This window comes from Culex pipiens, chromosome 3, assembly GCF_016801865.2.
Source record: "Culex pipiens pallens isolate TS chromosome 3, TS_CPP_V2, whole genome shotgun sequence".
In the NCBI taxonomy this organism is placed as follows: domain Eukaryota; kingdom Metazoa; phylum Arthropoda; class Insecta; order Diptera; family Culicidae; genus Culex; species Culex pipiens.
Genome location: NC_068939.1, coordinates 17,550,053 through 17,571,240, shown reverse-complemented (window position 1 = coordinate 17,571,240; position 21,188 = coordinate 17,550,053). Strand labels below are relative to the sequence as shown.

General features: G+C 33.7%; 1 protein-coding gene across 13 annotated transcripts in view; it reads left to right on the top strand.

Annotated features, from left to right (window-relative positions):
- LOC120413476 (protein alan shepard) overlaps positions 1–21,188 on the top strand; it is a 334,433-nt gene that overhangs the window by 291,995 nt on the left and 21,250 nt on the right. For 11 of the 13 annotated variants that reach the window (XM_039574319.2, XM_039574317.2, XM_039574316.2 and 8 more), the window contains 2 exons: positions 10,336–10,394; positions 10,564–10,688. In XM_039574319.2, the coding sequence (XP_039430253.1) occupies positions 10,336–10,394; positions 10,564–10,688 (184 nt within the window). The remainder of the gene's footprint in view (positions 1–10,335; positions 10,395–10,563; positions 10,689–21,188) is intronic. The other 2 variants (XM_039574322.2, XM_039574321.2) reach the window with 1 other exon arrangement.

The window sequence follows — 21,188 nt, the reverse complement described above, 5'->3', positions numbered from 1 at the left end:
CTGCTTGCGAGACTTATTCTCTCATGAATGCTAGCGGGTTGGAATAGGCGACGAATGGATAGGCGATGAGTGAGTGGTTTCTGTTCATTGAACCGAAAATCAGGACCTTTGCATTCAAGTATTAGGCATTTTTTTCGGAACTATGCTGCATAAATTGAACACAAAAATCCAACATTTGAATAACTGTTATTATGTATTGAACGTTTTTTTACTTAATTTTTAATCATAATTTTAAAAATAAAGCTTAAAATTACATATTTAATTTTCTCTGTATTGAATTATTTAAAGTGGCGTAATTAAATCTTAGCACATACATAAATTACATATTTGTAAAAATCATTCTTTTAGAAACATTTTCAAGGTGAAAATTTTATTTACTTTAACATCTTCTCAAAATAAAACTTTTCCAAAATATCATACTTTTTCTCTAACAAACTCTCGAAACGGACGATAACTCATTTTTAAAATTGTTCTTAAATTGAGTTCATCCATCAATAACATGATAAATTTTCAATGCATTCACTAAGAATATATTATGTTTTGATAATGTAGTAAGTTGTAAAAACAATCACAAAATACAATATTTTTCGAAAATACTCATATTTTCTAATGAGCAACCTGGGTATCAAACAAAGTGAAATTTTATACGCTTTTTAACTGTTCTAGGGAAAATATTCCCTTTCTAATCAAACACCTATCTTTGTCATAAGGAGAGTTTGATGCTCGATTAAAGCTCCAATAATACTATTAAGGCTATAAACTTACCAGCAACAGCACCGCCTCGAGTAAGCACGCAAATTCATGCCACTTACTGGCCAAAAAGATTAAATTTAATGCGCTTTTGATCATAATTTCTATTTTGCGAGACCATTTCTCATCATTTTGTTGGCACACACATCCACACGCAAGATGAGAGCTCAACTGCTTAGCGAAAGTCGCCAATCGCCATCATAATCTTTTCACTTGCGCTAACGTTGCCAAAGCGCTTAAGATATGAAATTGCTTCCAACTACCGGCAACATGTTCTTTTGAGCAATAGTTAGTCACTCACTTGAAAAATTATCCCGAAACATGTAAATAATTAGCAAGCGCCATCAAAAACACAAACGCGCCAAGTCTTTTGACGTTTGACTTTTGACGACCCATTCCAATCGAAGGCTTAAGAAAACCGAGCGAGAAGCGAAAGCAAATAAAGAACAACTCCACCAGCAGCGCCTGTTAGAGAGAGCCAGTGATGCCAGGAAACTTTCTCTATTGATACTACTTTTCGTGAGTGTTCGCTTAAAATTTCATCCCAATTGGCAGCACTGAGCAGACCCAAAAGAGTGCTGGAAGAAAAAAAGAACTAAGCTGAAAATAGAAAAATGGGCGTGGCTCAATGCATTCTCGTCTGATTAGAATACATTTGGGAATTTTTTTTTTTTTTTAATGCTTTTCAAAAGAATAGAATAACTTTTAGTAAAGGTGAAAATAAACAGAAATGTTCACAAAAAGTTGCTTTACTCGTTGGTGTGCTCAGTTTTCGTTAATTTCAAGGAACACTCCAGATTATCCAGCATCATTGAAACACGACCGCTTATCAGGCTTAAAATGGGTTTATTTCCCCTTATATTTTTGAAGTTGAATGCACTGGTTTCCTCAAAATACAGATTTTTTCTTCGAAAGTACTCAAATTTTCATTAATTGCAACATGGATATCAAACAACGCAAAATTTGGTATGCTTTTCACTTTTATTTGAGTTTTCTTTTCTAAAATACTAAAAAAAATATTTAAAAAACGTATTTTTTAAATGCTTATGGGTAATTCTCCGCCAACTCACACAGCAGTTGCCCCGACCCCTCTTCGATTTGCGTGAAACTTTGTCCTAAGGGGTAACTTTTGTCCCTGATCACGATTCCGAGGTCCGTTTTTTGATATCTCGTGACGGGGGGGCGGTACGACCCCTTCCATTTTTGAACATGCGAAAAAGAGGTGTTTTTCAATAATTTGCAGCCTGAAACGGTGATGAGATAGAAATTTGGTGACTAAGGAACTTTTATGTAAAATTAGACGCCCGATTTGATGGCGTACTCAGAATTCCGAAAAAACGTATTTTTCATCGAAAAAAAACACTAAAAAAGTTTTAAAAATTCTCCCATTTTCCATTACTTGACTGTAAAAAAAATTGGAACATGTCATTTTATGGGAAATTTAATGTACTTTTCGAATCTACATTGACCCAGAAGGGTCATTTTTTCATTTAGAATAAAAATTTTTATTTTAAAATTTCGTGTTTTTTCTAACTTTGCAAGGTTATTTTTTAGAGTGTAACAATGTTCTACAAAGTTGTAGAGCAGACAATTACAAAAATTTTGATTTTTTTTTTCTAATATGCAACATGGATATCAAACGAAGCGAAATTTTGTATTCATTTTTATATTTTTTTTATTAGGTCCCTTTCGGTACCGTTATCGTTATCGAACCACGAAAATTTTATCGTTAACAACCTTGTTTGCTACATTGAATATTTTGCCCTTTGAAATGATAGTTTGCTCTGATATTTTCATTGTATTTTTTAAAGATATCAGAAAATTTCGCAAATGTTTCATTTTATAACATTAATAATCGGATCTTACAAAATGTTGGCTGTTTGGATGAAATTTTAAAAACAACAATTTTCCAGTTTGTTTTATTTTACCCGCTGTACCTCAGCGATCACTATCTAAATATTGACGAAAAAAAAGTAAAACGTAAACTTTTTGCGGTAATCGTAATTTCACGAAAATTCTAAATATTTTTAAGCAAGTCTAAATTCACTAAAAACTATGAACAGCTTTGGAAAATAAATGTCAAACTGTTTTAAGCTAATTTGACTTGTATTTCCATTTAAATTTGTTTTTTTTTTTTCATATATGAGCAGTTCTCTAGGATTTCGGTCATTCGATTTTTTTTGTATTTTTTAATCCGACTGAAACTTTTTTGGTGCCTTCGGTATGCCCAAAGAAGCCATTTTGCATCATTAGTTTGTCCATATAATTTTCCATACAAATTCGGCAGCTGTCCATACAAAAATGATGTATGAAAATTCAAAAATCTGTATCTTTTGAAGGAATTTTTTGATCGATTTGGTGTCTTCGGCAAAGTTGTAGGTATGGATACGGACTACACTGGAAAAAAATAATACACGGTAAAAAAAATTTGGTGATTTTTTTATTTAACTTTTTATCACTAAAACTTGATTTACAAAAAAACACTATTTTTAATTTTTTTTATTTTTTGATATGTTTTAGAAGGCATGAAATGCCAACTTTTCAGAAATTTCCAGGTTGTGCAAAAAATCACTGACCGAGTTATGAATTTTTTAATCAATACTGATTTTTTCAAAAAATCGAAATTTTGGTCGTAAAAATTTTTCAACTTCATTTTTCGATGTAAAATCAAATTTGCAATCAAAAAGTACTTTACTGAAATTTTGATAAAGTGCACCGTTTTCAAGTTATAGCCATATTTAAGTGACTTTTTTGAAAATAGTCGCAGTTTTTCATTTTTTTAAATTAGTGCACATGTTTGCCCAGTTTTGAAAAAAATATTTTTGAAAAGCTGAGAAAATTCTCTATATTTTGCTTATTTGGACTTTGTTGATACGACCTTTAGTTGCTGAGATATTGCAATGCAAAGGTTTAAAAACAGGAAAATTGATGTTTTCTAAGTTTCACCCAAACAACCCACCATTTTCTATCGTCAATATCTCAGCAACTAATGGTCCGATTTTCAATGTTAATATATGAAACATTTGTGAAATTTTCCGATCTCTTCGAAAAAAATATTTTTGGAATTTTCAAATCAAGACTAACATTTCACAAAGGCCAAACATTCAATATTACGCCCTTTTAAAATGTTTGTCTTGATTTGAAAATTCCAAAAATATTTTTTTCGAAAAGATCGGAAAATTTCACAATTGTTTCATATATTAACATTGAAAATCGGACCATTAGTTGCTGAGATATTGACGATAGAAAATGGTGGGTTGTTTGGGTGAAACTTAGAAAACATCAATTTTCCTGTTTTTAAACCTTTGCATTGCAATATCTCAGCAACTAAAGGTCGTATCAACATAGTCCGAATAAGCAAAATATAGAGAATTTTCTCAGCTTTTCAAAAATATTTTTTTCAAAACTGGGCAAACATGTGCACTAATTTAAAAAAATGAAAAACTGCGACTATTTTCAAAAAAGTCACTTAAATATGGCTATAACTTGAAAACGGTGCACTTTATCAAAATTTTAGTAAAGTACTTTTTGATTGCAAATTTGATTTTACATCGAAAAATGAAGTTGAAAAATTTTTACGACCAAAATTTCGATTTTTTGAAAAAATCAGTATTGATTAAAAAATTCATAACTCGGTCAGTGATTTTTTGCACAACCTGGAAATTTCTGAAAAGTTGGCATTTTATGTCTTCTAAAACATATCAAAAAATAAAAAAAATTAAAAATAGTGTTTTTTTGTAAATCAAGTTTTAGTGATAAAAAGTTAAATAAAAAAATCACCAAATTTTTTTTTACCGTGTATTATTTTTTCCAGTGTAGTCCGTATCCATACCTACAACTTTGCCGAAGACACCAAATCGATCAAAAAATTCCTTCAAAAGATACAGATTTTTGAATTTTCATACATCATTTTTGTATGGACAGCTGCCGAATTTGTATGGAAAATTATATGGACAAACTAATGATGCAAAATGGCTTCTTTGGGCATACCGAAGGCACCAAAAAAGTTTCAGCCGGATTAAAAAATACAAAAATTAAAATTGAAGAAAAAAGACCGATTTCGTAGAGAATTGCTCATATATTATTTTGTCCTCTGATTTTTGGCCTCTTTTGCAGGGGGTGGAGGGAACGTAACAAATATTTATTCAAGAAATATATATTTAAAGATGTAAATTGAAAATTAAAAAAATGAGTTTACCGCTCAGAGTCGGTAAATTGCAACATTTGGAGATTATAAACGATTGTTAGCGTGCTCCCGAGGATCTCTCCAGCCTACAACTCCAGGAATGTTGATTAATCAAATTAGTGACAAAGTACTGTTTACATTCCTAAACCAAGACAATTGCACTATCCTGCTCATAACATTCCACAAACACATCACACTCAACACTCAAGAATGTCCTCTCGACGTCATATTTTCCAATACCAACTTGACCAACCATGCTCCGGAACATGCTCCGTTAAATCCTCAATCAATGTTCTCTAAATATCTCCGCCGACGATGTTCGCGGCACAATGTCAGCATAACAAAACGCCCTGCTTCTGTGTGTGTGAGACACCCCCTCTTTGTGGCAAGGTGTATAAATCATTTCCATGCTGGTGGGGGAGGGGGGAGGCGGTGGAGTCCTCCCCTTCATCAATGAAGAGTGATGGGTTCTTTATTGAACGATTTTCGTGTGGTCCGGTCTCGGGGCCTCTGCTCTGGCGAAGCCAGGCTAGAAGGTATTCTCCTGGATGCCAAAACGTTGGATTTGTTTCACAATTTTTTATTTTTCAATTTACCTGACAAACTTACAAACTTTTCCACCTATTGTGAGAAAAGCTCTAGAAAATACTAATAATTTCCAACAAAATCAATGGCAAGACGAGTTGACTTTCCAGAGAACCACCAACGAGAGTCCTTGCGCCGGGAGAATTCATACCACGGAGCGCCACCCCGTACCGGTGTTTAAGGCGATTGCCGCAGTGAATGAGAGATTGATTGCGGGATTAATAATTGGTCGAAGCTTGGCGAGGGGCGATTCGATCTCGGTCTCGGTGAACAAGGAATAAATATATAATGATAAATGAATCAATGGGACCACTCGGTGGAGTGGGGATGGTAGGACGAGGAGGTTAACCATCGGCAATAGATTGAGAACCCGGAATTCAATCGGAATAATTTGCGGTATTGTTCCCTGGACCACGGACTAGAATCCGGATCCGGGAGGCGGACAATCAACGATGGAATATGGAAAACGGGTTCGAGAATGGAATAAAAAATATTAAATTAAATTGTCCGACATTCGATCGAAACCGGAATGGAATTTCGGTGGTGTTGGTGCTCCCGTGGGTGGAAAGGTTGCGATGAAATTCGTCGACCGGCAGGTGCAAATATTTGGGATTTACCACGCGAGAATGGAGAGCTCGTCATCCCACAAACGATGAGGGGACAATGGGATGCCCTCTTGTTGATTGGTGGGGCGCGCGTGATGAAGGATTAGTGGAAATTTATTTTTCGTTTTTCATCGGTTCTCAATTAAGTGAATGGTTGATTGGAATCCCGAAATAGGAGACGAATTATCAATTTGTGCCGGTTTTCATTCCGATTGAGTATTGTTTCGGGGCTTAGGTGTAAATTGAATGTAAATTCCACTAGGCTGGTGATTAGGGACCAAAGACTGCAAAGAATGTTCGAATGTTATCGTCGAATAAAACAATTCGTTCTCTTAAAAAAATAATTGATATTTTCTTTTTTTCGTCCTTATTGTCATTTATTAATGATACGTTTTGATTTTTCAAAACCCCAGTTCATTCATTGAAAACGGTTGATATTTTTTGATTTGGCTCAAGTTTTATGGGGGCCTTCCCTATGACAAAAGAAGCTAATTTGTGTCATTGGTTCACCCATACAAGTCTCTATACAATTTTAGCAGTTGTCAGTATCCATACAAAAATAGTACATAAATATTCAAACATTTGAAACTTTTGAATGAATTTTCGCCAAAGTTGTAGGTATTGTTGAGGACTATTGTGAAAAAATAGGTACACGGAAAAAATGCTGAATTTTTAGTTTTTTAGTTTTGGTCGTCATCGATCATGGCCGTTCATGGTCACCCGCGACAGACACGGACGACGAAACAAAGAGAAACGCAAAAAGTAACTTTTTCAAAACTTTTTTTCGTAAAATCGCGATAACTTGCGATGTTTATAAGCAAACCCCTTATATCTATATATCAAAAATTTTGTAATTGTCTGCTCTACAACTTTGCAGAACATTGTTACACTCTAAAAAATAACCCTGCAAAGTTAGAAAAAAACACGAAATTTTAAAATGAAAAATTTTGTTCTAAATGAAAAAATGACCCTTCTGGGACAATGTAGATTCGAAAAGTACATTAAATTTCCCTTAAAATGACATGTTCCAAAAAATTTTACGGTCGAGTAACGGAAAATGGGAGAATTTTTAAAACTTGTTTAGTGTTTTATTTTTCGATGAAAAATACGTTTTTTCGGAATTCTGAGTACGCCATCAAATCGGGCGTCTAATTTTACATAAAAGTCCCTTTGACACCAAATTTCTATCTCATCACCGTTTCAGGCTGCAAATTATTGAAAACACCTCTTTTTTCGCATGTTCAAAAATGGAAGGGGTCGTACCGCCCCTCCGTCACGAGATATCAAAAAACGGACCTCGGATTCGTGATCAGGGACAAAAGTTACCCCTTAGGACAAAGTTTCACGCAAATCGAAGAGGGGTCGGGCAACTTTTCCCGATTTCGTGTGAGTTGGTAGAGAATTACCCATTTATAATTCCACTTTTTGTCACTAAAACTTGATTTGCCAAAAACACTATTTTTATTTCTATTTTTTACATTTTTTGATATGTTTTAGGGGACATAAAATTCCAAATTTTCAAAAATTTCCAGAATGTCCAAAACATCTTCGACCGAGTTATGAATTTTTGAATTGATACATATTTTCTCAACAAATCGAAATACTGGTCCCAAAAATTTTTCAACTTTATTTTTCGATGTAAAATCAAATTTGCAATCAAAAAGTACTCTAGTAAAATTTTGATAAAGTGCACCGTTTTCAAGTTATAGCCATTTTTAGTTCACTTAAAAAAAGTGTCAGTTATTCATTTTATAAATTAGTGCCCATGTTTGCCCATCTTTGAGAAAAATATTTTTTCAATGCTTAGAAAATTCTCTTTATTATTCATATTTGAATTTTGTTGATACGGCCCTTCGTTTCAGAGTATTGCCATGCACGTGATTAAAAACAGGAAAATTGATGTTTTTTAAGTCTCACCCAAACAACCCATCATTTTCTAATGTCGATGTCTCAGCAACTAATGGTTTAAAATATGAAAAATTCGTGATATTTTCCGATCTTTTCGAAAACAATATTTTCAAAATTTTAAAATCAAGACTAACATTTTAAAAAGGCCAAACATTCAATATTACGCTATTACAGCTTTTCAAAAATATATTTTCCAAAAGTGGGCAAACATGCACTAATTTCAAAAAATTAATAATTGAGACTATTTTGAAAAAAGTTACCTAAAAATGGCTTTAATTTGAGAACGGTTCACTTTATCAAAATTTCACTAAAGTACTTTTTGATTGCAAATTCGATTTAACAACAATAAATTAAGTTGAAATTTTTCTGCGACCAATATTTCAAATTATTGAAAAGTTCAGTACTGATTAAAAAAACATAGCTTGGTAGAGCGCCCAATTTCCCGTCCAGGGAAAAAAATTCCCGGGAATTCCCGGGATTTCCCAAAAAAAAATATTTCCCGTTTCCCGGGAAATTTGTAAATTTGTAAATTTCCCGGAAATTCCCGAAATTCAAGCGGAAGTAAACATTTTCTTGAATTTTAGGAACAATTTTTTGAAAATGCTCTGAAAAAATAATAAATGAACAAACTCAACATGATTTTGTTCAAATAAAACTATTGTTTGGTTTATGTATAATGAATCAGATTATCAGAAATTATGATATTAGAATTATTTCTGATAATATTAATTTTTGAAGCAACTGGGAATAGATCTTGCTTAATGAGTATTAAATTATTACAATTAGGTAAGCTTTTAACAGACTGATGTTATTTCATCAAAACAATATTAACTCCTTACCTCCAAATTAAAATTGAGATTTTTTTACGTTTTTGTTTACCATGATCAAATGAGATGAAAATCGAACTTGTGCAAAAAGACTTTATTTAATTGGTTGAATATCTAGGACTTAAGAAATTACAATTTGAAGTAAACGAATTATGGAGCACTGGTGCAACTACAGTTGTTAGAGGGTTAATACTTTTTGTGAAATGATGTAAATTTATCGTATAATTTAAATCATGTTGCATAATAATACAAAACAATCATTGAAAAAATACTTTCTATTGTTTGTTCTCATAAAATGTAAAAATATATTCAAAGCTTGCTCCAAATATTTAAAACCAACACTAAAAAGCTTTACTATTTGATCAAGAGCTGAAACCAGTATTTGTCATGAAAAACATAAGTTCTGCATGTTTTTTTTTCTAATTTCAATTAACTGGTCACAGAAGTAAGTTTAAAAGAAATTTTATGATTGGGTATTATGGATTCATTTTACTCACAGTTTAAACACATTGATATAAAATATTTCTCATCAAAAATACCAAAATACATTTTCTTGCAGTTGAATGATTTTTTACATGCAGTCAAGCTGTTAATTGATCTTCACACTTATTCAGACCATTAATGTTGATGTCCTATACAATTTTGATGCATACTATTAATTAAAACCAAGATCATAACAATTTTAAATATATTTAAAATTTCCCGGGAATTCCCGGGATTTCCCGGGAAATTGGCTAAAAATTTCCCGTTTCCCGGGAAATTTGTTACCCCGGGAAATTGGACGCTCTAAGGGAATTGCTCCAAAGTGAAATTTTTCTGAGGCCTCGGACGATCGAGTCTGGACTGTAATTGTAGAACAAGAATTGATATGAATAAACACACTTTTATAACAAAATAAACCTAAACCTTTTAAACTGTGTTTTTTTTCTAGGCATTTGAATATCAAATAACAATAAATTAAGATTATCAAGCAATAACAGAGAAAAATATTTACAAAAAATGCCTCTCAACGTAAAAGCACTTCCATCTAGGCGGCAAAGCAGTCGCTACCGGCCAGCGACAGTTCAGAAACTCATCCACGCCCCCGTACAAACAGGAAACTGTTTGTGTATTCCGAGCTCGTTTGATGTCGTTCTTTCTCAGCGTTCCACCCACCCATAATTTACCCCGCCTTAGATGAATTAGGTGAAAAATATGTGGGACATGGAAAACATATTAAGAGAGTCCTTTCGTGTCGTTCGCTCGTTTTTTTTTCTCTCGTCCTGAGTTGCTGCTGATGCATTGAAAAGTTGGAAATCATATTTTATGCAGCACAAACGCTGCTTTACTTGTGGTGCCGGTAATGAATGGCAATATTAAGTCGCTCTTGATTGAGGATTTGCGACCACAAACGGTGGGCATTATAAGCGTTGTTATTAACATTAGTCAATTGGCTTCTTCTGACCATTCTCTTCTGTTTTTCTTCCCTCCACAGATACGGTACTATCATCTCCACAAAGGCAATATTAGATAAAACAACAAACAAATGTAAAGGTAAGCCCACAATCTATTGGCCAAGGATCCCATCCAATTAACGCGAAACCTTTTCTTCTTCTTCTTTATTATCTTGTTTTTCTTTCATGATTTCCGCTTTTGCCGGAAATCGTCCTTTTCATTCATTCTCTTGCTCTTTTTTTTCTCATTCCATCTTCCACTCCCACAGGTTACGGATTTGTTGACTTCGAATCGCCGGCGTGCGCCGAGGGTGCCGTCAAAGGTCTCCAAGCGAAGGGCATTCAAGCTCAGATGGCCAAAGTGGGTATCTGGGTGCTACATAGGCCGGCCATTGTACGTTTGTTTGCATGCAAGTAATACTTACCCCCTCTCACAAAGCCACCACACCGCACCCCACTCCTCCTTCCATAATGGTTTCCGGTCCTGGCCCCCCGTCCAAAATGGCTTAATTCCTTCTGAGCCGATTCCCGTCCGTCCCTTTCTCTCTGTCCAATAATTTTCTTTTGTTTTGATTTTCTTCTTTTTTTCTAACCTCAAAAAAAATACAACCCCCCTAAACTCATTCAAGTTTACCTTTTTCTTTCGGTTTTCCTCTCACTCACTTTTCATTACACCTTTTTTTTGCGTTCAACTCTCCTTTTCCTTCAAATGGTTCGTTTAATTTCTCTGTTTGCGTTTTCCTCGTTTTTTTTGCTCTTGTTTTAACTGGAAAACACAAAACCACTTCAGAGCTGACAACTACAGACAAACAGAGACCAATTACCGTTGAGGGGATTTTTTCCTTCCACTCTCTCTCTCTCTTCCTTCCAATGGATTATTTCCAATCTTCAGCAAGTGGGTGGAAATGCAGGTTGTCCTTTTAAGTGGATTAAAAGCGCTCGAGCAACCTGTTGCATGCGATTTTAAAACGAAGGTACAGGTGGATGCTGATGAGTGATGGATTTTTTTGGATTCAATTTTAAATAGTGACTTTAAATTCACTAAACAGATTTTTTTAAATCAAAAAACTAACTTAATCCACCTATGTGGTTGAAGCCTTCCTCACTCATTACCATCAATGGCTGTACACAAATTTCATCTATTTTTTAGATCTGGATTAAAAAAGATCATAAATATCACTTAAGTGGCCATATCTCGAGACAGGGTTGCCAGATCTTCTATGTTTTGGACTCGTTGGAAAGGTCTTTTGATAACCTAACCAACAATGGGTCGGATGGTGGATCCAGACATAGTTTACATACATTTAAGTGAGATCCGGCTTCACAATAGTACATAAATATCACTTAAGTGGCCATATCTCGAGACAGGGTTGCCAGATCTTCAATGTTTTGGACTCGTTGGAAAGGTCTTTTGATAACCTAACCAACGATGGGTCGGATATTGGATCCGGACATAGTTTACATACATTTAAGTGAGATCCGGCTTCACAATAGTACATAAATATCACTTAAGTGGCCATATTTCGAGACAGGATTGCCAGATCTTCAATGTTTTGGACTCGTTGGAAAGGTCTTTTGATAACCTAACCAACAATGGGTCGGATGGTGGATCCGGACATAGTTTACATACATTTAAGTGAGATCCGGCTTCAAAAAAGTACATAAATATCACTTAAGTGGCCATATCTCGAGACAGGGTTGCCAGATCTTCTATGTTTTGGACTCGTTGGAAAGGTCTTTTGATAACCTAACCAACAATGGGTCGGATGGTGGATCCGGACATAGTTTACATACATTTAAGTGAGATCCGGCTTCACAATAGTACATAAATATCACTTAAGTGGCCATATCTCGAGACAGGGTTGCCAGATCTTCAATGTTTTGGACTCGTTGGAAAGGTCTTTTGATAACCTAACCAACAATGGGTCGGATGGTGGATCCGGACATAGTTTACATACATTTAAGTGAGATCCGGCTTCCAAAAAGTACATAAATATCACTTAAGTGGCCATATCTCGAGACAGGGTTGCCAGATCTTCAATGTTTTGGACTCGTTGGAAAGGTCTTTTGATAACCTAACCAACGATGGGTCGGATGGTGGATCCGGACATAGTTTACATACATTTTAGTGAGATCCGGATATATATGAAAACACATTTTTATACATAACTTTTGAACTACTTATTGAAACTTCAATCTGTATAAAACTCGATCTATGGGACCCTAAACCAAGTCGAATGCAACAAGTTCGGGTCAAATCGGTTCAGCCAGTGCCGAGAAACATGAGCTAGTTTGTTGGTCACATACATACATACACACACACATACACACACACATACACACATACATACACACACACATACACACAGACATTTGTTCAGTTTTCGATTTTGAGTCGATATGTATACATGAAGGTGGGTCTACGATGTTTTTATACAAAGTTCATTTTTAGAGCAGGATTATAGCCTTACCTCAGTGAGGAAGGCAAAATATATTAAAAGCATACGCACTTACATTATTTTTAAAGATTCTTGAAGTAAATCATCTAAATAAAATGAGCAAAATTTTACAAGAAATCGTTTGCAAGAAATAACCTTTCTACACCCAAATGCCAGATTGCTGCAATCCGAAGTAATCTCAAGTTTATAGCATTAAGTTGCAGCTCTACTGCAAATTAATGATGAAACCATCGCAGTATGCTTGCCGTCCACCCGTTGGTCTGCCTCTCCCTACCAACAAGCTCTCATGGCACGGTGTGAACGAGTACGACACTCATCTAAAGTGCTTTAGTTCAAATCTCCGTGTACCCGTGAAGGTTTTTTTTTTTGTGTTGATCAACTGTACATTTGATACACCTAATTTCGGTGATTTTTTACCGAGTCGATAATTTTCAATTTACCGTTCAGAAGATAACAAAAAAACGTTACTTAATCCACCCTTAGGTGGTTGGCGCCTTCCTCACATTTAAAGGGTGCTATTCAAAATGCAAAAAGTGCGTAGATATATCTTAAGTGCTTATAACTTTTGATAGGGTTGTCAGGTCTTCAATGTTTTGGACGCGTTAGAAAGGTCTTTTGAATACCCATCCTACGATAGGTCGCATGAGAGATCCGGACAGCATTTTCATCAAAATATCTGAGATCCGGCCTCCAAAAAGTGCATAAATAACTCTGAAGTGCTTATAACTTTCGATAGGGTTGTCAGATCTTCAATGTTTTGGACGCATTGGAAAGCTCTTTTGAATACCTATCCAACGGTAGATCGCATAAGAGATCCGGACAACGTTTTCATCAACATATCTGAGATCCGGCCTCGAAAAAGTGCGTAAATAACACTTAAGTGCTTATAACTTTTGATAGGGTTGTCAGATCTTCAATGTCTTGGACGCATTGGAAAAGTCTTTTAAATACCTTTCTGAAAATGTATAACATGACGGGTTTTCTTACAAAAACCACCCTTTTTACAATCTTCCGGACTTTTGCTAAAATCGTTTTTTTAGCATAACTTTTGAAGCACTTAACAAAACTGCATGATTTTCAATAGCGACTTATGGGACCCCAAGACGGATCGAATGACGTCAAAACGGACAAAATCGGTTCAGCCAATGTCGAGATAATCGAGTGACAATTTTTTGATCAACATCCCACCACACACACAGACATTTGCTCAGAATTTGATTCTGAGTCGATAGGTATACATGAAGGTGGGTCTAGGAGGTCTAATTGAGAAGTTCATTTTTCGAGTGATTTTATAGCCTTTCCTCAGTAAGGTGAGGAAGGCAAAAACTGTAAAATTTTACCGAATTGGGTAGAAAAATGTAGTTCTGTATATGTAATGTTTTTTCATCATTATTATGCATTTGAACTTTGTTAGGGTGATACCATACACGTTTTTTCATTTAAACTTTGTTTTTTTTTTAACGCTATTTCAACTTCGTTAAACTTGATTAGGTTGTGCGCATCTTTTTACCTTGAAATGAATGCATTTTTTTATTAATTAGTCCAAATTAAATTTGTTATAAGTGAAAACGTTTTTTTTTTCATAGCTCTAAATGTTCTTCAAACGCCACTCCTCTTTTAGACCTAACTCTGATTTGTTAAATAAAAAAAATAAGTTCACAACGATACTCACTGAAAAAAATTACAAAAAATTAACACGAACGTTCACATTTTTGAAATAGTGAACCACCCTAAGCAAACAAAACCTTTTCAATTTTCAATTTGCACAGTTTTGTTTGCAATAACTCTTAAAGTTCTACAATTTTTCGAAAAAATCAAAATTTTTCCTTAATCTAATCTATATATACAATGTCCATTGAGATTTTTTTCTCAGTGGGTGGTACGTCATGGCAGGGTTGCCAGATCATAAAACTTTATGATTAATCAGAAAAGTAGTTAACATGCGTCAGCAAAGATGTTGGTTCTGGAAATCATTTTCATCAAAATGTACAAAACTCGGTCTTGAAAAAACTTCGATATTTTACTGAAGTACTCATAACTTAGGGCAAGGTTGCCAGAAAACTTAATTTTGTGATTGTAAACAAGTTTTAAGTAGGTTTGATACATTTTCGGAAGATTTTTGTTTTGCATTTTTCTTTCTCGGGGAATTTTTTTAAGCGCAATTTATGTTATATCTCTGCTGATTTGGTTTTAGTATTTATTTAAAAAACAAGCTTTTAAATCATTATAAAAACTGGGATTTTTTAATAAGTAGACATTTAAAGCGCTCTGCGGCAAAAATTCAAATTTTGGGGATTTTTGGGGTCTTAAATGGATCTAATGAACGTTTCTTATAAAAAGATATGATTTTGAGTTGCAATGTATTATTTAATAGCATTTTTAGAGAGAAAACAATTCTTTTCAGTATTATTTTCTTAAAGTTCATTACAACTTCTTTAAATTTTTAAATCAAATTACCATGAAATCCAATTTCAAATAGATTATCATAATATTCAGATGTCTTTAAATTGTTTACAATGTTGCAATTTGCATCTTTTTCTCGAACCCTTTCTCTCTCACCGTGAATAAGTGGTTTTCCAAGAAAGAATAAAGTTCTCCCCCCAAAGGCAATACAAGTGCATATAACTCTTTTCGCAAGAAAATATTCTTTGTAAGCGGCCAAGCAGCAGAGCCTTTTTGCTTCAATAAACAAACACAGAAGCCACTTTGTGCGGCTAACCTAGTACGGCCTCGAGGTGCTACATTTTGCTGAGATGGACACGAAGAAAATAGAAGTTTTTTTTTCAAATTGATTAAATTAGTGTGGAATGTTTTTCTTTTATTTTAATTGATTTTAAATTCAATAAATACTAATTTGAATATAAAAATTTTGCAGAGATTAAGTAGAACACCAAGTTTTCAAATGAACGTATGTGTGAACATCGAATAAAAAAATAAATAAAAAAAATATAAATAAAAAAATAAATAAAAAAAATATACGAACCTTTCTTCTCAATTCTGTCTGTATTTCTGTGTCTCTTTATTTGTGAATATTTCCAACTTTTAATTCCCCTTTTCCTCAACTCTAAAAATATGTGCACAACCACAGACACACACCTAATTTGCAACCAGAATGTCGCTAACCAACAGCAACAATTGTTCAAATTAGCAAAATTCTAACACTAATCCTGGTTGTATCCATGTTCAAAAACGTAAAATATATTGGTTTGTGTAACCCTTTCATGCACATATAATCAACTATCTTTACCAACGACTAACCAAACGCAAGCAATTGCTCACTCACACACACCCAGTTGAACCAACACAAACAAGCTAAATTTATTCATACCCCGTTCTTATTTCCCCCACCCCAAGAACAGTCAAGTTACTGCTCCTAGTTTGTGCTCCTAAAATTGTTAGTTTATTTTCGTTGTAAACAAAGTTGAGTTTATTCAAATCCCCCAACCGCAATCCTTCTCTTTGTAAAGCCCGATTCTCTCCATCCGTCTGTCCCTATTCCCCCCCTCCCATCAAAAAACAACATCCCCAAAACAAAACAAAAATCCTCTCCCAAACTAGTTTATAGTCACCACCTCTCTTAGAGAATCTAGAGCAGAGCCCATATTTAATCGCCGCCCAGTCGAGTTCTTTTCCAACTAGTCGCCATAGTTAGAGTCCAGTTTTTCTTTTCTTACCTTAGAGATTGTCTCCTGTCTCTCTTGCTGAACACCCCCAAACCCGTCCCCCCGTTGCGTTGCGTTGGTTTACAAGTTTGTGATTTTAGAAAGTCCCGCGAAGATCTTAACTGTCTGTGACGAGTCCCACACATCCGCTTATAGTTGGTACTCTAAAGTTGTTAGAACTTGGAAGTTGAGCGAAATCTAGCGTTTAAGAGAGTGTGTATTATCCTTTTTTCTGACTTTTATTTTCTCTTAGAGAATTTGTGTTTTTGAATCTTATTTTAATAGTTTTAAAAACTCTTTTGATGACCTTAGACGAAAGTAATAGATAGTATCTTTAATTAAAAATAAATGTCGTCAGACATTGATGTCTTGGTTTCCATGCCAAATTAGTTTGATAAAAATATAAAAAGGATGACATTTTAAAGCAATTTAAAAATGCCAAAATCAAGGTTGAGCAACTCTCTACGAAATCGGCCGATTTCGACCATTTTTATTTTTTGTATTTTTTTATTTGACTTAAACTTTGTGGGGGCCTTCCCTATGACCAAATAAGCTATTTTGCGTCATTGGTTCACCCATACAAGTCTCCATACAATTTTGGCTGCTGTCCATACAAAAATGGTATGTAAATATTCAAACAGCTGTAACTTTTGAGTGAATTTTCTGATCAATTTGGTGTCTTGGGCAAAGTTGTAGGTATTGTTGAGGAATTTTGAGAAAAAAATAGGTACACGGAAAAAAATTGCAGTTTTTTTTATCAACATTTTTTTCACTAAAACTCAATTTCCCAAAATATGTATTTTTTTTATTTTCGAGATTTTTTCATATGCTTTAGGGGAAAAAAATCCGCAACTTTTGAGCCATAGAGAAACACTATCAAAAAATCTGCCGCCGAGTAATGAATTTTTGAAAAAACAGTGATTTTTTGGAAAAAATCGAAGTTTCATGCAAAAACAAGTTTGACATTATTTTTTAATGCAACATTGAATTTGCAATCGAAAAGTACTTTACAGATTTTTTGATAAAGGGCTCCGCTTTCAAGATATAGCCACCGAAAGTTTGATTTTAGCGAAATATTTGCAGTTTTTCGATTTTTAAAAATAGTGACCATGAGTGACCATTTCCAAAAATATTTTTTTTTAAAGTTCAGAAAATTTGCTATAAAATAGTCTAAGAGACATCGAAGATTGGACATCGGGTTGCTGAGATAGAGCCGCTTCAAGAAAAAGAAACACGAAAATTGAAGTTTTCTAAATCTTACCAAAATAACCCACCATTTTCTAATGACGATATCTCAGCAACTAATGATCCGATTTTAAATGTTAAAATATGAAACATTCGTGAAATTTTTCGATCTTTTCGAAAAAAATATTTTGAATTTTTTTAAATCCAACCAAACATTGAATATTACGCCCATTTAAAATGCTAGTCTTGATTTTTTTCTGATTATTTCTCAAAAGTCCTCAACAATACCTACAACTTTGCCGAAGAAACTAAATTGATCAGAAAATTCACTCAAAAGTTACAGCTGTTTGAATATTTACATACCATTTTTGTATGGACAGCAGCCAAAATTGTATGGAGACTTGTATGGATGAACCAATCACACAAAATAGTTTATTTGGTCATAGGGAAGGCCCCCACAAAGTTTGAGCCAAATAAAAAAATACAAATAAAATCCATTTCCGGTTTTGGTAGAGAATTGCTCAGGTTGTTAACGATAATTTTATCGAGGTTCGATAACGATAACGATGATTTTATCGTTATCGTTATCCGATAATTCTATCGGCAATCCAACCAAATCATGTTTAATTCAAAGCTTTCTCTTTAAAAATATTTTTTTGATAATATGGTAAGTTTCAAAGTGTCAATACTAAAACAAAATAAAAACATACCGTATTTTTTCGAAAATACTCATTTTTTAATAATTTGCAACATGGCTATCAAACGATTTGAAATTTTGGATGCATTTTCACTGTTTTAGAATTTTTGAATGAAATACTCAAATTTCCACAAAATACCGTATTTTTTTTCGAAAATACTCAAATTTTCATAATTTGCAACATAGCTATCAAACGAAACGAAATTTGGTTTGCATGTTGAGTGTTTTAGATTTTTTTAAAAGAAACGCAAAAATTTCCACAAAACACCCTTTTATTTTTTAAATACCAATTTTTTTTTTAATTTGCAAAATGGGTATCGAACGATATGAAATTTGGTATGTATTTTCACTATTTAAAGTTTTTTGAATGAAATACAAAAATTTTCTGAAAATATCGTATTTTTTAGAGTACTAAAATTTTCAAAATTTGCAACCTGGGTATCAAACGAAGCGAAATTTGGTTCTGTTTTCACTTTAGAGTTTTTTTTCTCCCACATTTATACAAAACACCGTATTTTTTGAAAATACGCAAATTTTCATAATTTGCAATATTGGTGTAAAAAAACGGTATTTTGTGGAAATTTTAGTATTTTATAAAAAAAAGTCTAAAACCGTGAATATTCATGCCAAATGTTGCTTCGTTTGATTTTTATGTTGCAATTTCAAAAAATTGAGTACTTTAGAAAAAGTAATTTTGAGAAATTTTAGTTTTTTTATTCTAAAAAGTCTAGAACAGTGAAAATGCATACAAAATATGGAATCGTTTGCAAGCAGTTTGAAATTATGAAAATTTAAATATTTCCAAAACAATACGGTATGTTGTAAAAATTTTAGTATTTCATTAAAAAAAAAACTCGCTTTTCGCTTTGTTCGATAGCCATTTTGCAAATTATGAAAATTTGTTTATTTTCAAAAAATACGGTATTTTGTGAAAACAAGAGTATTTAATTCAAAAAATGCTAGCATACCAAATTTTGCTTCCTTTGATACACATATTGTAAATTATGTAAATTAGAGTACTTTGAAAAATGTATGCTTTGAAACTTACTACACCCAAAGTTAAAGAACGAGGGGATAGTCCTCACGAAAAGAAACGTGAGGAAAGTGCTATTTTGCGAGAGTATAGTCCTCTCGCGTGTTCATTCGTTCATTGAAACAGTTCATCCTATTGAGTGGCTTATATGGACAAACGACCGCCACTTAGTCACCGAACCATGGTGGCCCATACGGCAAAGGCACGGTTCAATATGTCGAAGGTATTGGGTTTGAGTCTCGGTACCGGTACTTTTTTTTTTTTTTTTTTTGATAGATGAACTTTTTCGAAGATGAACCCATGAGTAAAGTACTCTCGGTAATTTCGGGATTTATCCTCTCAGTCCGCACACAGTACCATTTTACTACCGTATCATGCTCTTTATTCTCTCGTATGCCGATGCCCAGTTCTGGGTGTACATTATCAAAAAAAAATATTCTAAACAAATGCATTAAATTTTTAACATGATATTGTTGGATTAAGTCAATTAAAGGAAGATTTAAAAACTGAGCTATCTTCCGTTATCGACTATAATATTATCGCTGATAGAATTAACGAAGAAGAAAATAAATAGGAAAATGTGTTTTTTATTAAAATGTTTAATTTACTAAATTACTATCTTTTCAAAATTAAGTAGCACTGCATTATAATTTATAACCGTCATAACTTAAATTTTAATGTTGTATCTTAGGCTGGTACAAATATTTTTGAAAGCTCAAACATATTTTTAAGCATATTGGAACACTTGACCCCGCCCAGTGTCGAGGGATCAAACTTTTGAAACTATTTGCATCGGACTTAAACAATAACAAAAATGTGTAACAAAATCAGGAAAAAATGCAAAAAAAAAATATACTGAAATTGGACCCTAAAAATTCCAACATAAAACGTATTATTTTGTAAAAAAAAAGTTTTAAAATGGTTTGAAAATCCTGGTTCTCAAATCCGTTTCAAAAATTGTCAAAAATCGAGACATGCCATTTTATGGTAAGTTTAGTCAACTTTTCGAATCTGCAATAACCCAGAGAGGTCATTTAAAAACCTCTCATTTAGAACAAAAATTAATTTGCAGACTGTTCTTTTTCAGTGTAGCATTGGTAGCAAGTCGTCGCCATCGTGCTAACTTGTCGTACGTGCATTTTGGGCCAAATTGAGTTAAGAACGCCATTTTGTGCAGCTCACAATGCCTCACCTTTTGACCTTCACAGATCCCCAAAATTCGATTTCAATCCTGAGATATTCAACAAAAACCGAAAAAACTCCGTGCATTTTTGTCACTTTACATATGAAAGTAGTTTCAATCTTGTCGTGCTATCTTGTCACTCCATGAAAATTGATGTAAGTGTGACAAAAGACCAAAGGGATTTCAGGTCAGGAAAGTCAGGATGCACACAAAAAAATATTTCCGAATGTTACATCATTTATGATGTAACATTTTTGCACGTCATTAAACATTTAAATTTAAATGCAATTTGATGTAAATTTGCAACAAATTATACTTAAAATCATGATTTTACGTGTGATTCAACCGTTTACGTCGAATCTCAAGTTTACATCAACTGAGTTTACATGTGATTCATTTTTTCCGTGTCGAGTAAATTCACATATTTTTTTCTGTGTGCGTTTGTCGCACGTACAAGCTAGACTACCGTAAACATTTGTAATTATAACTCGGGACTCCAGCAACCAACTTCAACCAAACTTTGGGACAATGCACAGAATGGTGAGCCAAACAAAACGTGTTTGTTATTGTTTACATTGCGTGCTCTCGTTTTTGAATATTCAAGGTCAAACATTAAAACGCGTTTTTCTCGGAACGTCAAAATGGCGGGTGCGACAAGATAGCACGACGACGTCG